The sequence below is a fragment of the Micropterus salmoides genome, unplaced genomic scaffold (genome assembly GCF_014851395.1).
Source record: "Micropterus salmoides isolate LMB-PRFRI ecotype aquatic unplaced genomic scaffold, ASM1485139v1 Ms_hic_scaffold_11, whole genome shotgun sequence".
In the NCBI taxonomy this organism is placed as follows: domain Eukaryota; kingdom Metazoa; phylum Chordata; class Actinopteri; order Centrarchiformes; family Centrarchidae; genus Micropterus; species Micropterus salmoides.
Genome location: NW_024040152.1, coordinates 11,339,879 through 11,355,366, shown reverse-complemented (window position 1 = coordinate 11,355,366; position 15,488 = coordinate 11,339,879). Strand labels below are relative to the sequence as shown.

General features: G+C 39.1%; 1 protein-coding gene across 4 annotated transcripts; it reads right to left on the bottom strand.

Annotated features, from left to right (window-relative positions):
* Positions 1-935: 935 nt before the first annotated feature.
* sh3d21 (SH3 domain containing 21) lies at positions 936-15,126 on the bottom strand. Of its 4 annotated transcripts, none has more exons than XM_038710880.1 (17): positions 14,937-15,126; positions 14,160-14,317; positions 14,002-14,059; positions 12,934-13,043; positions 12,302-12,392; positions 12,138-12,199; positions 12,014-12,053; positions 11,468-11,562; positions 10,951-11,052; positions 10,533-10,584; positions 6,348-6,398; positions 6,153-6,270; positions 5,172-5,337; positions 3,855-3,935; positions 3,450-3,646; positions 2,348-2,411; positions 936-2,205 (listed from the first exon to the last, which is right to left on the bottom strand). In XM_038710880.1, the coding sequence occupies exons 1-17, from the start codon at positions 14,938-14,940 to the stop codon at positions 2,173-2,175; spliced, it is 1,482 nt and encodes a 493-aa protein (XP_038566808.1). In that variant the 5' UTR covers positions 14,941-15,126; the 3' UTR covers positions 936-2,172. The 4 variants fall into 4 exon arrangements, with proteins under 4 accessions (XP_038566808.1, XP_038566809.1, XP_038566807.1 ...); XM_038710881.1 differs by having other exon boundaries at positions 5,172-5,340; positions 14,933-15,125; XM_038710879.1 differs by having other exon boundaries at positions 5,172-5,340; positions 14,937-15,125.
* Between the last annotated feature and the right edge of the window lie 362 nt (positions 15,127-15,488).

Here is a 15,488-nt window from a genome sequence, read left to right as displayed (position 1 = left end):
TTACTAGGCCCACGATTCAATATTTTGAAGAGAGTCCTTTTACAGGATGTAATCAAGACACACATGTAATTAGAAGCAACATATTTTACCCTTGTGGTAATTATGCAGTTATGAAACAATACAGCAATAAAAATTAAATGAACATCAACATGAGGGAAATCCAGTTAAGGAAAGCCATTAATCTGAACCACAACACAACGTGGGAAAGATCTCTACAAAGACAATCATAGTACGGATGGTCTTTTGTGGTTGTTTGGCTGATTCCAGAAACAGCCTTTACAGATAATAACATCTAAAGACACATTCATGCTATTTAACCACCACTTTAAATAGTTAATCACACTTTTTATAATGACCAACAGAATATAAGCAGTACTTTAAGATTGCCTTTTTATTCCACTCAGTGTGCTCCATATTAAAATAACATTTTTACTAGGCCTATGTGAGATTTATTGCCATTTCCCATGCATATGATTTGTTTCTGCATCTGTCCAGTGCCTTTCTTTGAGAGCGGCGAGCTGTTCTTTGTCGGTTCATCCCCTCTTTCTCCTTTTTCTAATTTTAACAGGGAGGTTTTTTTTAGTATTTGACCTCTCATCTCAAATGCTTCGGTTTTCAGCACTCCCCAACATTTCCATCTTACTTGTCTTAAATCCCTCCTATATTGATGTGCACTGTGCTGTAATCTAGAGACATACAGTACTGTATTTATTCCTAGTGAGTCAATATATGTAAAAGCTGTGTTTTACAATTTATAGGAGTTTTTGTAGTGTAAGCAGCACCTGTCATTACTTACATTATTGAGTATTTTAGAGGTCCCTCAGTGGAAAAAGTAAAAATTTTACTTGTGTTTGCAGGGCTTTACAGAAAGGATATTCATTTTTCATATCTCTCAAAAGTTCAGAAATATCTGCAATATCAATCGACCCTTTTTGTTTGTTTTATTTTCATTTATTTCACCCCTTGTCCAAGAGGGAAGATGCCCTTAATGATTATTCAACACAGTTTTTAAAAATAGTATGTTCCCATGGCAGTTTCAGAAGCACCCGGTTCCTGATGAGTTCCAGATGTCCTCCAGATGTGCGCTACAGTGGGCAACACTAGTAGGCTTAGACAGGAGCACACTACCGCCGCCGACACCATTTGGAGCCAAAACCAAATCTATACGCGTTACTCTGAAGATGCCGTAGTCCAAATTTAGTCAAGTTAAATAGCTCTGCCTATGGTGGTTGTTTTTTCTCATTAATTCTCTTCCCACGTTCTCTACATCCATCGCCATGAGTCACAATGTTCTGAGTTTTCAGAGTGAGTCAGTTTTTCTCGAGTGACACTGGATGCCTTTTCCACTTAACTGCAAAAAAATGCAGTTTACCACAAAATCTGTACAGCCCCTGAAGCGGTTCAACGGCACATTTTCAGGAAAGCACCATCCAACATCAACCATTTGCTTACACGTTTACTCATCTGAAAGAAATGTTTTTGCTTTCTATTATGAGGTCACTTGTGCCAAGCAATTTCCACCAATCTTAGCATTCAGAAGTTTAGCACTTCTTTATGTAGAATAGTCATACAGTGCCCTCCAGTGGATTAATGCAGTATTACATTCTGGTGAAAAAAAATTGCCTGCATGTTAAGCCATGTTTTTGACAGTGGTATTTCATCTTTTAACATTCCGGTAGCAATGCCCCTTTGGATGATCTAAAATTATATTTGAGGTCTTTGCAAAAGACATCACAATATTTCATATTCTGCTGAGACAGTAATTATGTAAATGTTAATTATTGTAAATGCACAGTAAAACCTATTATAAAAGTAATAAAGGTGACAGTTGAAACAGAACAATGTAATACATTAATATGCTACCAAACGTAACCTACTGACAACCAATATTTGATTTCCAGCATTCAAATATGTAAAGATTTTAACAGCACATCATTTAAAAGTCTTTTGAAGGATCATGCTTCTCTGGTCCAGTGCAGAATTAACTTGGTCCAATGTTCAACTAAACTTTCTCATTTAGCCCTTGCTTGTGTCTGCAGTGGGAGAGCACACTTGTCTTCTCCATCTCCATTCCATGCCAGAAAAATATTTATCTTGTTTAAATTTGTAGTATGAGAGCCTGCGTGGCACAATGAGCAGGCAGGCAGCTCAGTCTCAGTCTGTGTTGGATTACTAATGCTTCATCCTCAAACTGTGCACTTCGTCCTGTATGGAAAAGACATTATTAAACAATGAATTAAACCACAGCCATGTCCTTGTGACCACAATTTCTGGATTATTTCTTGTGGCAATATGCAGCAGCCAGTAAGTGTGAATGCATGCAAAACTCAAGGCACGCCTCACTGACCTGCAGCGCTAGTCGTTTGTTTCTCTCCTCCTTCAGTTCTTCTTTCACTTCCTGCATGTCTTGTCTGATCAAAAGAGACAAACAAAAAGAGGAGTTTGCAGACCTGGGTGTGTCTAAATAGGTCAAGATGTTCACTGCAAGTCAAATGAATAAATGAAGGTATATGACTTTAGAATGTTACTTTTGTAGTGAGCATGAATTAGACAGAAGTGGCCTTTTTTTCCATCACTCTAATGAAGCACCAGTGGTGAAAAATACATTGTGTGCCACTAGCTTGTAAAAATATTGAAGCATTTAGCAGATGCTGGATAGAGCCAGATATTTCCCTTGGGAGTTGGTAGAGACCAAAAATAGTTAAACAGTTGACATTCATCAGGTGGCCAGAAACGCGACTCCAAATGAATGATAATGTTGCTTGGTAACTGGGCGATAAGGGTTCCTAGCTTGATTACTGGCATTACCATATAAAAGTTAACATATGGGTGAACATACAGTAAGAAACAACTTCAGGAGGATTGTGGTGTGGGTCATGTAGTGCTGTTGGGCAAAAATGGAAAAACGCATTTTCAAAATACTTGGCCCTGTAGACTCAACCAAGCTGCTCTGGTTGCAATCATATGACGAGGGGTTTTGAAGTGCCATGGCCAGGAAATCATGTGTTTACAACTGCACACAGCATGGCTCATGTTTACCAGCCAGGCCTTTGTGATGTGTCCATATGAACAGCAAATCAAAGAGAGAGAGAGAGATGCAAAAGATCTAACATTGTTCAGTCCAGATTTTTTTTTCTCCCTAAATGGAGCACATGTTTAGTGTGCAGTTTGTATTTCTCTTTTAGGCTTTGATTAGTCACTTCCTGTCTGTGCTTGTGCCCACAAACACCAGAAATTAATTTAGGTCCGTCTATTCTCAGTTAGGGAAGATGGGAAACTTTAAGGTTATGAAGTCCCTCTCTGTAATTCAAGGTAAGACTTTAAAAAAACCCAAAAAACCCCCCCCAAAAAACATACAATAGCTTTACTTTTGTTTTAAACACCTCGGGTAAATGAAATTGGTTGCTCAGGTTTTAAACACACCCATATTACAAATGAGTAGTACTTACTCGTGTCGTGTCTGTAGCAGCTCCAGAGCCATCCTCAGCTCTTTGATCTCAGCCTGCAGGCTTTGCACAGTTGGTTCTTCTTTGTGGGCCACAGTTCTGCCATCCACAACCACTTTAGGTGGTGCTGGTCGAACTGGAGGCGGCGTCCTGGGTTGCTTATCAGGCTTTGCAGGTGATGACAGGACATGTTCTGAACTCTGCAATGAATTAGGTGGCATGGCATTGCACAGACCACTGAATTTCCTTGGCTTTATGCTAAAATATTTACTCATCAAATTAAAATGTAAAATACACAGTGCACAATATTGTTGATTTCTTTACTGAAGCAGAGCTAAACTCGGACTGAGGTTTCATCATAAATAACACGTGCTGTATTGTATCTAGAAAGCAGTCAATGTCCCAAACCTTTTGCAAGCCAGGGAATTTCTCTGTCTGGGCCTTTTTTGCTGACACTTCTGGTTCTGTCTGGTCAGTGGCATTCTTGGCCTGCAAAGGAGCATAAGCCACACCTTTTTATAACAATCATTGCTGAAAATAAATCGTCACATGCCTTAAGATCTCAGCGTTTCCCACAGATTGACAGTGTAACTGTGTGTGGGTGGGGGGGTGGGGAGGGGGCAGTCGACTGTCACAGATGTTATGCCGAATTTTGCATGCCTGCCGAGAACGCTATAATATTCTTTATGGGGTTCATCAATAGTTATAAATGATTAATATGATTAGACCATTTCTTCAGACTCAGCAAAAACATCTGGCATTAACCTTGTTCAAACAATGTGAACAGCAGTGTCCTAAAAGAACCTTAAGAAGTGAATTGCATAATTCGGCAAAACAGATGTTGTAGGCTACCTTTTTTAGCGCCTTACATGCTTGCTAATAACTGTTTTGAAGATGGGTCTCCGACATTTACAGCGGGGGGGGGGGGGGGGTAAAGCCTATGGATGGGAAACACTGGATCTCTCATGCTAACACCATGCCAACTTAACAATTACGTCTGTCTTTTGTTCAGTCAAGTACAAACCATACAAGGATAAAAGGAATACATGCCTTCATTGCTTTTAATAACCCATAGAGATCAGGCCCAAACTTGTTTCTGTCAGTGTGAAGTGGGTGTGTGAGTATGCGTCTAGCACTAGGGTGTTTTCTCTTGCTCAGACACATCTTGTGGCTACATTTCATTATGATCTAGAGTGCAAGTGCAGACATTGTTATCTTTTTCTCTCCTACAATGATTTCTTTTTTATGACTGCTGAACTTTAGTGGAAAATGCATAAGTCTGGGAAATAGTCTTGAAAAGTCATTTCTCTTTACATTGACCACTGGCATGGCATCGTTTTCCTACATTTCTGTGATTGTTGCGCTGAGAATCTTTTGACATGGAAATATGTCACTCCATTTGGACTGCATGAAAGTATACCACTAAAGAACAAAAGGACCCTGTCAATGCAAGGCGCCACTAAATGTTTTCAGTTCTGTCTGAAGAATGTCTATTATCTCCACTGTATGACAGAAATGTAAATACCTTTACCTGTCAAGTATGTAGAAGATAAAGTAGGGAGTTTCCTCATTGTTGCAGCGATAATCTCAAGTTGTCATCTACAGATTGTCAGTGATTCCTGCCTCAGTTAAGCGTCCATTGTGCAATTCTTCACTTCTATAGTGTTCACACTTCTGCCAAAAGTTGTTAAAATAAAGTAATGACTCAAAGAGTCTGTCACTAACGTGGACTCCTGTAGCCAGGCCTGATGGGGGTCTCCTGTGCGGGGGTTTGGCTCTGTTTGCTGTAGGATGACTCAGCTTTTCAGTCTGCAACTCCACTCCATCAAACTGGTCTGTCTCTTTCTCCTCTGGTTGTTTTGGTGAAACAGGAGCCACATCACCATTAGTTCTACTGAAAATAAGAGTAAAATTTTATAAGATTTGAAATTGTGTCATCCTGTGATAGAAATGAAAACATATTTGGTGAAAGTAAACTGTGGTGCACAGGTTGTCGATCACATTAAAAAAACAACTTTGAATGTGGTTTCCAGTTTCCTAAGCTCTGATGGGTGCAGGTGCAGAGCATGGCATATCTTTCACTTTCACAGCCAACATGCATCGGTGAAAAATCTCCAGAGTCACAGTTTTAATTACTTTAATGCATTAGTTAGATCTGGTATGAGGTTTAATCAGCCTTGAGGTAAAGGCCTGGAAGACTGAGCTTTTAAAAAAGGTATCCCTTCCAAACACATTTGCTTGGACAAATTTTCAGAAAACGCATGTTCTCCATTAGCCGCCCCCTCAAGACAGGGCCGTTTTTGTTTTCTCAGATGTGTGTGTGTATGTGTGTGTGTGCCTATTTGTGTGCATTTTGCTCAGGAAACAGGAAATGGGCTGCTCTCGTCTGTTTAGGCCCAATCTGACTCATCCCAGAGTTTCCACTGAGCCACTAAAGGTCGGGCATCCTGGCATTCTTCTTAAAGGACACCATGGCAACTGGTGGCAGCAGCTAAAACCTTTAACATCTAAAGGCTCTGCTGCCGGTGCCAGACCAAAGAGGAGAAAGTGTTCCTGACATTTCCTCAAGGATTTTTTCTTTAGAAAGGTTGCAAATGAATCACGATGTCCCTGAGTTAGAAGACAAATTCTCTTATGTGTCTTTAGTAGTTTTGCATGGAGATTAGTTGTGAGCCACAACATCAGAGATGCATTGGCATCACTTACTTGGGTAAAACCTTGTTGGGTTTGTCTTTGACTGGAGGCGGGCTGGGCTTGATGATGGCTGGCAGCTTGACTTTGGTTGGAGGATTGCTTCTTAGGTCCTTAGCCTCTGGTTTATCATCTGTAAAGCAACTCCCCAAAATTATTTAGCATTGAAAGGAATGCTGTAAGTATAGTAAAAGCCACTGCCTTTGATACCTTTTGCCTTTGCTGTACCGCCTTTCTCCATCGCTGAGGCCTCTGTCTTCACTGAAACAGTAGTAGTGAATGAACCATTACCACAAAATTGTATTTGGATAAAATATTAAAAGTATGTTATTTGGTAATCTTAAAATTATAGAATTGCAATGAAGCAGTGGGATTGGGATTTTTTCAGACAAATATTGTCACTTTGACTTCATTCGCCACATTAAGCAACTGCTTTGAAGGTGCTCTCAATCTGCAGGGCATTTCCTGTGTCATTGTGTGTATGATATAAATATAGTGCAGGTTGTCGTCTTTTTAGCATGCATGCTCAGCAAATCTGCCCCCCATAGATGAAAGCTAATTTATATGTATTATTGTTTTCATTGACATGACTTAGGAGAACTACAATACTGCCAGTAAAAACCCACTGGCTTATTTTATTCATGAATTTGCATCTGTTTATCCCAGAAAGTGTTATGGTTTAATGTGGGGGGGGGGGGGGGGGGGGATCTGCTGGTCTTTTAATGGATAAAATGTAATCTAGTTTATGAGCAGTTGCATGGGAAGGTGAAGATTTGCACATCACTGAAGCAGTAGCACTGCAGTAACAGTTCCCAGGGGTCTCAACAAGTTCATCAGGGAAAGTCACTCTAGCTCAGCTCATGGAAAAAACACAGCCCCTGAGGGGACTCTGCCTTGGAGACAGAAATTGGATGCTTGAATTAGAAAGCCTCAGCGAACTGAAGGTAATGTGAGATTCCTGTTTGCCATGCAAGTCAAGTGCTTATTTCACATACTAGCGGTTGAGGAACCTGGTTACAGCTTTGCTAAAGAAATATAAGCACAAAACTAAGAAATAAAACTGCTCTAATGCATAGCCCTAAAAAAAAGAGCATATCGGTTAGAACTCAGAGATGCATAACGGACTGAATGAGAACATGGGAAGCCTACCTTAATTGTTCAAATCATTGTGCAACATTCCCTCTCAAGTAAACCATCCATACAGCAGTAGTAGCCCAAGTGGTGCTTCTTGAGCTGGTTGTGAAAATCTCTGACAGAACTCTCCTCCGTCCCCCCACCCCCTCATTTCCTCCAAGACTCCTGAACTGTGTCATGTGACCAGTCTAACCATCCCCCATCACACTATAGTCTGAGACTTCCTGTAAAATTCTTGAGTGATACTGAGTGGGGGGAAAAAATGCTGTAATGAGTATAATGCAATGCAAATTGTAAGCGCTACAATTCAGTCAGTTCTTGGTGACATCTTTGAATAGCTGAGCATCTTGTATGGAACCGTTTCACCCGTTGTTCAACCACAACTGTTTTGATGCATTTTGAATTACCAGCCAAGGGAAGAACTGAAGTTCCAAAGTTGACATTTTTGCTCATTTGTCTGCAAATTTGCAACTTGCTCCACAGACAGCACTCCTCAGCTGAGATTGACAAGAAGCCACATCCTGCTCTGTGTGGCATCTTATTTAAAAGGCCTTTAATGCACACTTGCTCCTTTTTTTAATCACCAAACTTTCCGGTGGAACGTTGGCAGCAATAACTGTGAGAATACATCAACAATTTAGAAATCTTAAAGTAATTTAAACTTTTACAAAGAAAATCTACCACTGAGAAATATCATTGTCAAATATCATGATGATTAAATGTTAACAATCCTAAAAAACTCTTGACTGCACAAAAGCAGCAATCTGATATAATCCAAAAGTTTAAATTGTCTTATAGTTTCCCTGTAAAATATAGGATATCACACAGTACGACACTGTGTGTGTGTGTGTGTGTGTGTGTGTGTGTGTGTGTGTGTATTTTATTATAGTGCATTAATGGGGAAATGGGCCACAAAAACAGACTTCAAAAGTAAGTATTGGCATCATCAGGCATGCAAACTCCTCATCTTTCGTCAAAATTTGCCATTTTGAGACCAAAATGGCTCACCTACGTGATTTGTGCAGATCCGATGAGATTTTATTTTTTGGGGGAGGGGGGGGGGGGGGGTAGTAGGTTGGTGGTTATATCTACCAGTTCCACTCTGGCATGAGCTTTGCAAATTTACAGCTGCAGGTACAATAATAACTGTCCTGTCAGATACAGTTGTTAAGTTTATAACTTTGGCCACTGTTATTAACCATTAATATCAGTTAAGCTAATTGTTCATTTATGAAGACCAGAGGCAGCACAGTAGGCTACATATAAGGTAGGCTAACGTCAGCAGGATAAAAACGTCAGCACTGGTGTACGCTGGTGCTATGTCCCCACCACTTTTTGAAAGCGTTTGTTACAACCAGAAATGTTAAATAACAAATGAAAATGCTTTTGTGAAAAGTTAATTTGCACTTATTTATTTATTTAACTTAAACTAAAAAAAATCAAGCTATTAATTATAAAATGACCCCAAAACGCACATACCAGTCAGTAACTTTAACAACTTCTTGACCCAGTTTTCCATTCTCTTATATTTTTAGATTTTCAATTGTCACCTGCCACCTGAATTTTGTGTTTCCCTGTTAAATAAATAAAAACATTTCCACTATAAATTATTATTACCTTAAGGAAACTGCTGCAGAAATTTTACCATAATACAGGAAATTTAATGTTTAATGCTCAGATTTCTCTGGTGGAGGACTCCCCGACCTCCCCAACTCATATATCCATCCATCCATCGTCAACTTATTATTATTATTATTATTATTATTATTATAATCTTTATTTGTAGAGCACTTTTCAAAAACAAGTTACAAAGTGCTTTAACAAGTGTAAAGACAATACAAACAAACAATACAAGATAAAAGCAAGAAAACACTGAAAAAACTAAAATACACGTTTAAGATAAATATAAAATAAGTGAAATAGAATAAAATAAAAGGGATAAAATAAAGTTAAATAAGATCGGGAAAGGCTCTCCTATAAAAGTATGTTTTAAGAAGGGACTTAAAAGAGTTCACTGACTCAGCCGACCTGATTTCCTCGGGCAGGCTGTTCCAGAGCATCGGGGCCCTGACTGCAAACGCTCTGTCCCCTTTAGTTTTCAGTCGAGACTCTGGAACAGACAACAGACCTCTGCCCGAGGTTCTCAAGGTACGTGCTGGTGCGTATGGGACTAAAAGGTCAGAAATATAACAAGGCGAGAGGCCATGAAGAGCTTTAAAAGTGATCAATAGAATTTTAAAGTCAATTCTAAAACACACTGGGAGCCAGTGTAATGAAGCTAAAATAGGAGTAATGTGGTCATATTTCTTTGTTCTGGTTAAAAGCCTGGCAGCTGAGTTCTGGACAGTATTTGTACTTATCCTGTGTACAGGGTCACGGGGCCCAACTCATATTTCAGTATTAATTGTTTTCTATAAAGTAGTGACAATATCATCTTGTCTTGTTCTCATGACACCAATATCGTGTATCATCTCCTCTCGTGAGCTCAGTGCATTGTCACACCCCTAATCTGAGCCCTTATGTCCCCACTGCTTATTTAACACAAAGTGACGCCCTTGCATGTTGGTATCTTACCCTTTTTGCAGTACACAATTGCAAGTTATCTATACAAACATGTTCGTTTAAACAGACCCCTCTGACAAAGTTTCTGCATGTTTATCTGCTTGCGTATCCTTCTCGCCTTTTTACCCCTGACAAGTTTGCATGCCTGCATCACAATATAACAATTATACCACAAATACTCATTCTGCAGACTGGCTACTTCAGAATCATATGTATTGTCTTTTTGGATGTGTAACAATTACTATAATGTTGCTGCTGCTACCAAATTGTAGGGGAAAAGTAGCATAAAATGGGAATACTCAAGTAAATATATGAAGGACAAGTAATTATACGTATTATTATACCGTAATTAAGTACGGTTGGTTCTTGTGTAAATGTACTGGAAGGAACAGAAGTGAATGTTTAACCAGTGTAGTGAATTAATATATAGAACTGTACAAGGGCTTTAAGTTGCTTCAGCAGCACATTGAAAATGGAGCCATTTTGGCTGCTTTTATACCACATACTGAAAATCCAACCAATATTGGTGCCAATTTCTCCATCTACTAAAACAACAGTCCATCACAGTCCAAACTGGCAACACACTGCAGCCAGAAGCCATGAGGCAGAAGAGAACCTCTTAAACATATAGCCTAAAGCTCCCCACTCTATAATGTTAAACAGCATTTGTTCAATATAACATGCATGCGGTTCTCTTACCTGAGAGTTTCTTCTTTAAGTTGCGTGTAGGTGGTTGGCTTGTGGTCCCAGACTAGAGGAGGAAAAATGGAAAACTCAACAGGTTGGCAAGTATGTCCCCTTGTGAATTAAAGGCATGTCTATTTAACGAAATCTTTCCACTAAGGGAATTTTCAGTGAGTAATTCCAAAGCAGAGGATGTTAAAGACAACCCTGACTCACTGCATACTGGCTGCACACTTGCTAAAGTAAGACCGCAACAGCGAGCTGCTAAACAAATAGGCATTACGTATTTTGAATTTTTTGCTATTTCAAAATAATTAAAAATAAAGTATGTAAGATCTGAATTACTATAAAGCTTGTCCATGGCTTCATGGTAGCATAATGCAATTGTCAAATCTTCAATATCTTGAATATTGGGAAGGTCCAGTCCACTCACTTGCAGACTGTCCATTGGTGGTATCACCATGACAAAGTTATCAGGAAAGAAGCCACAGCGTCCGTTAATCTCTCCCTCCCACCAGCCTTCATCTTCTGTTTCCTTCAGATGGAGATTAAAGAGTCGCATTAGAAGCTCAAACATAGCCATGTCCTTTGGGACGTGAAATTGCTGCACAAGAGTTTACCAAACGGTCAAGCAAGACATGGCTGCCTTATTATCAGTTTATCATGGGTATGTCAAATCTTTTTCTGTGTGTAACATATGATTTGGGCAGCTACCATATTTGTGTCATTAAAACAAACATGCGTCATCTTGGTCACCGTGACACATGAATTCCATAAAACTGGTTGTGTTGGATGAACAATATGGTACACCTGCAACTACTTTTGTAAGAAAAGATATTGCACTCTGAGGAGTTTATGAATACCGGTATGTTAAAAGCATGACACTGTGGGAAGACATGTTCGAAACACTGCCTGAAAATAACACAATGGACAATACAATGGACACAGACCTTTCTCAGTATCACTACAACGTCTCCTTTGTTCAGTTCCAACTCATCCTCCGCTTTGGCCTTGTAGTCAAACATGACTTTACAATACTCCACAGCTGAGGAGACGTAATGGAAGAAATAACATGGTAACATGGAACCTGAGCATTATATCACATGTGTGACAAGAATACAAGGTGTCAAAATTGATGACTAATCTTATCGTTCTTGTACACAACCTTAACATTACTAACTTGCATAATAACCGGAAAGCGGTTGTGACAAACTGGATATAAAAGTTGTAAACTTTGATCCCAGAAGGATTTTCCACTCTGATGTAACCTTCTGTACAGTGATTAATCACCCCACCCAAGCATTCAGGTAAAAGTACAGGAATTACCACTTGTCAAAAGTCGACTGTCTTTCTGGCTATAAATAGACTATAAAGACTGTCTAGTTGCTTTGAATTGCTGTATAGAATATAGAAACAATGTTTAAAATTAGGGTTTAAGAACTAGCAAATGCTTTATAGCAGCTTATGATGACTTTAAGAAAAACATGTGCTCTTACCATTTTTGGCTTTGTTTCTCACACTTGCTCTTTGAGATATCTTCATGAGGACAAAAACAAAAGTACATTAAGATAAAGGTAAACAGTTCAAATGCTTCAGAAGCATAATTTCTGCATTACGTACCTCCTTATTGAACACTGCATCAGTTAGCTTGGGTCTTGTTTTGCCCTCATTCTGCTTGCCGTCTGTAAATAGTATAACCAATAATGAGTTCTGCTGGGGTTTTTTTTGTTTGTTTAGACATACAGAAAAGGGAACCAAAAAAAGTAAACATTAGTTTTACCCACCTTTAGGGAAAACAAAAATTTCTTTGACAAAATTTGATGGAAATGCTCCCAATTGGCCATTTTTAATCCCCATCCACCACCCATCTTCAATCTGTTGTGTTATGTAAAGGAGAGACAGCAAGACGAAACAAAACATTTTAAAGACAAAATAAGTATTTCATGGCTACACTTCAGCAATATGATAAAACACTTTGGCTTTCATACTCTCACCAAGCATACATTTCAGAGATAACGATCGGCGTGTTTAAGATCTGATTACTTGATGGCATGAACTCTCAGAACTAGTCAAATCAGTCCCCATGCATTTCCGTAAAGCTGTAATTTGTCCAGGAAACATGCTTGTAAGCCTGGCAGGTCAAATATAAAGGGAATGTCATATCCAAACAATCAATGAATGCCTTTTGAAAAAGACCTTTTATTTACCCAGAGAAGATTGGCTAAGCAAACATTCACCAACTCCCTGATTTACATACAGTGCTAAGGGTTTGGCTACCAAGCAGCTTCAGCAAGCAGCAGGCAAATAGCTTACTTACAGGCAACAGTAGACTACCATATCTTGTTTGAAGAGCATCACTGTTTGGTTTTTTGAGTTCAAATGTGAATGTTTGAGCAGTAATAAGAAGGGAATCTACCTCTTTGATGATCTCTATAGTCTCACCAACAACCAGCTCCAGCTCATCTTTATTCATGGGGCTGTAGGGAAACGCTACCTCGCATTTCCTTGTCTGTTTCATCTTCTTCGCTGGAAAGACAAAGAATCACCAACCACATCAACAGACCGACATAAACTTCATAATCTATTGGTAATGCTGATGGAGAGAAGAGCTCAATAACATTGTTTTGTTTAGTTAGTTAGCAGTAGTCAACTCTCAACAGAATGGTGAGACTGCAAAGCATTTGGCACTCACATTTCTAACATGTCTACCCACTGAAAGGCACTCTTTGTTGAAATCTGCTCCATTTTCACACATTGAATCTAGGATTTGTGTTGTGAGGAAGTGGTAAACATATTTACAGTCAGCATGCTTTCTGCACTGTCTTGCTGAATGCATGCACCACACTAACCACAATTTTTAACACCATAAAAATTACAATATGAAAAAAACAACCTTGGATACCATTGTCCACTCACTTGCAAGCTGAGATAATGGGTTCGTATTGCAATGTTTGCAGATTTTCTTAACAGGAAAATTACACTTATAATCATTATCTACTAATATAATCATCTCTTTTGCCTGACAGTAACATAATGTGCCTGACGCTGCAATTCCAGAAGACAATTTTAACTCTGCATCTTGCACACAAAGAAGTTGAACCGGATTGAAGTATTCAATCCAAAGATGATGTGGACCATTTCAAGATGCTGATACCATCTCCCAACAAAATATAAAAAAGCACTCCATTGTGGGTAAATATTAGAACAGGTGTCTGCTTACAAAACAGTTGTGTATTTTTTAAAGATAAAAATTGTACTGTATTGCAAAAAAAGTATTTGCCTGATAAATGTCACAGTTGGGCAATAAAAATGTCTGAGCCCATAAAATATTCTTTGATGAAACTTTGCATGCAAAATAACCCTAGAATAAATACGTAGTCTTTAAAATGAAAACCCTTCACATCCTTTTTGGACAAAGTATCAATAGCTACATGCTTTCTAAGCTGATAACAGTGGAGAAAATAAAGAGTAATTAGCACTGTACTTTTTCTAAGGCTTCGTGGTTCCCTCTTGCTGTCACCTATCAAATAGACTGGCACCTCCTGTAATGAAAAACCAAAATGAGGTATATTTTAAACATGAGCACACAAACACACAATACAGTAACAGTACAATGCTGTGGGCTGAATAGTGTTAACAGACCTTGACGAAGGTGGCAGGGAAGATGCCTCTCTTTCCTCCCAACTCCCCCTCGAGCCATCCCTCCTCGCTGGCCTTGGTAATGTTTTTAACCATATCCCCCATCGTCACTGTGAGCTCGTCACCCATGGTGCCCTCGAAGTCGACCAGCACCAGCGCCTCTACAGTGGAGCCGTAAATGGGGCAGAAGATTTTATTCTTTGCACAAAGGCTGGTTTACTTGCTTCACAAGTGATGTGTCCTGACATTTCAAAACTAAGACAAACCTCTATGCAGTGGAGGCTACCCAAGGATGTTGGATTTGAGCGAATGTAAATTATTAGGGATAAATTGTACATTTTCTTCTGTCAGTAATCAGTCCTTACAAGTAGAAAAACATATTTTTCATGTCAGCATTTTCTTGCAGCAATAAGAGAACCTAACTGAACTGAAAAGTCAACAATCTACATAACAACATAACAAAAAATAAGATTACCCTAATTTTCCCACAAACATAAGTAGCCTAAAAATAGTCAGTCTATGCAAAGGTATGTGGATACCATTGCTTTAGCTTTATTTGCATGCCAAATTTAAAATATGTCAACCGCAACAATCAATGATAGTAGTATTAAAAAAAATCAACAGCATTTGTGAAGACACAAAATTCAATTCAAGTGTTTCATTATTTGGCACTTGCTCCTCGTGTTTTGCCACAGGAATGCAATCAGACAGACAGCTGAGCGAATTAACACATTAAGAAATCCAACCAGTATATAAGAATAAGCGATAACACTCACTCACCCATGGTGTCTTTCTGTCCTTCTCCTTCGAATTTGAATATGTAATTCCTCAGCAAAGCAGCAAACAAACTCTTGGGTAGAAGGAGAACTGAAAGAATGCTGTGCTGTCTAAGACTGAGATATTGCAGCCAAGGCCCTTCTTCCTACTTGTAAAACATTGAGCAACTTTTCCTGAGGCTTGTCATGGCAAGTCAACAGCTAGGAGTAGGTCAAACACTACAGAGAGTGGAGGGGGAGGGGTCAGGAGGAGAGAGGGAGAGAACAACAGGTAAGACAGGTTTATAGTGACAGTACTTATTAGTGTGACTTCAAATGGCCCACAGCAACATAGTTCATCTGCAGCAACAAAAAATATAGAAGGCAAATACCTGCATTCACAAGCTGTACAATTACACTTTAAACCACGTCTGTTGGCTCATTCATATATCTCCATGCCACACGATGCCAACTAGCTGCAGATTTGAAAGAAATTCAAACTCAATACCTTATTTATGCTTCTTGAGATTAGTTTGTTTAAAATATTGTGTGTACCCCTTGAGGCAAAGTGGTTGGC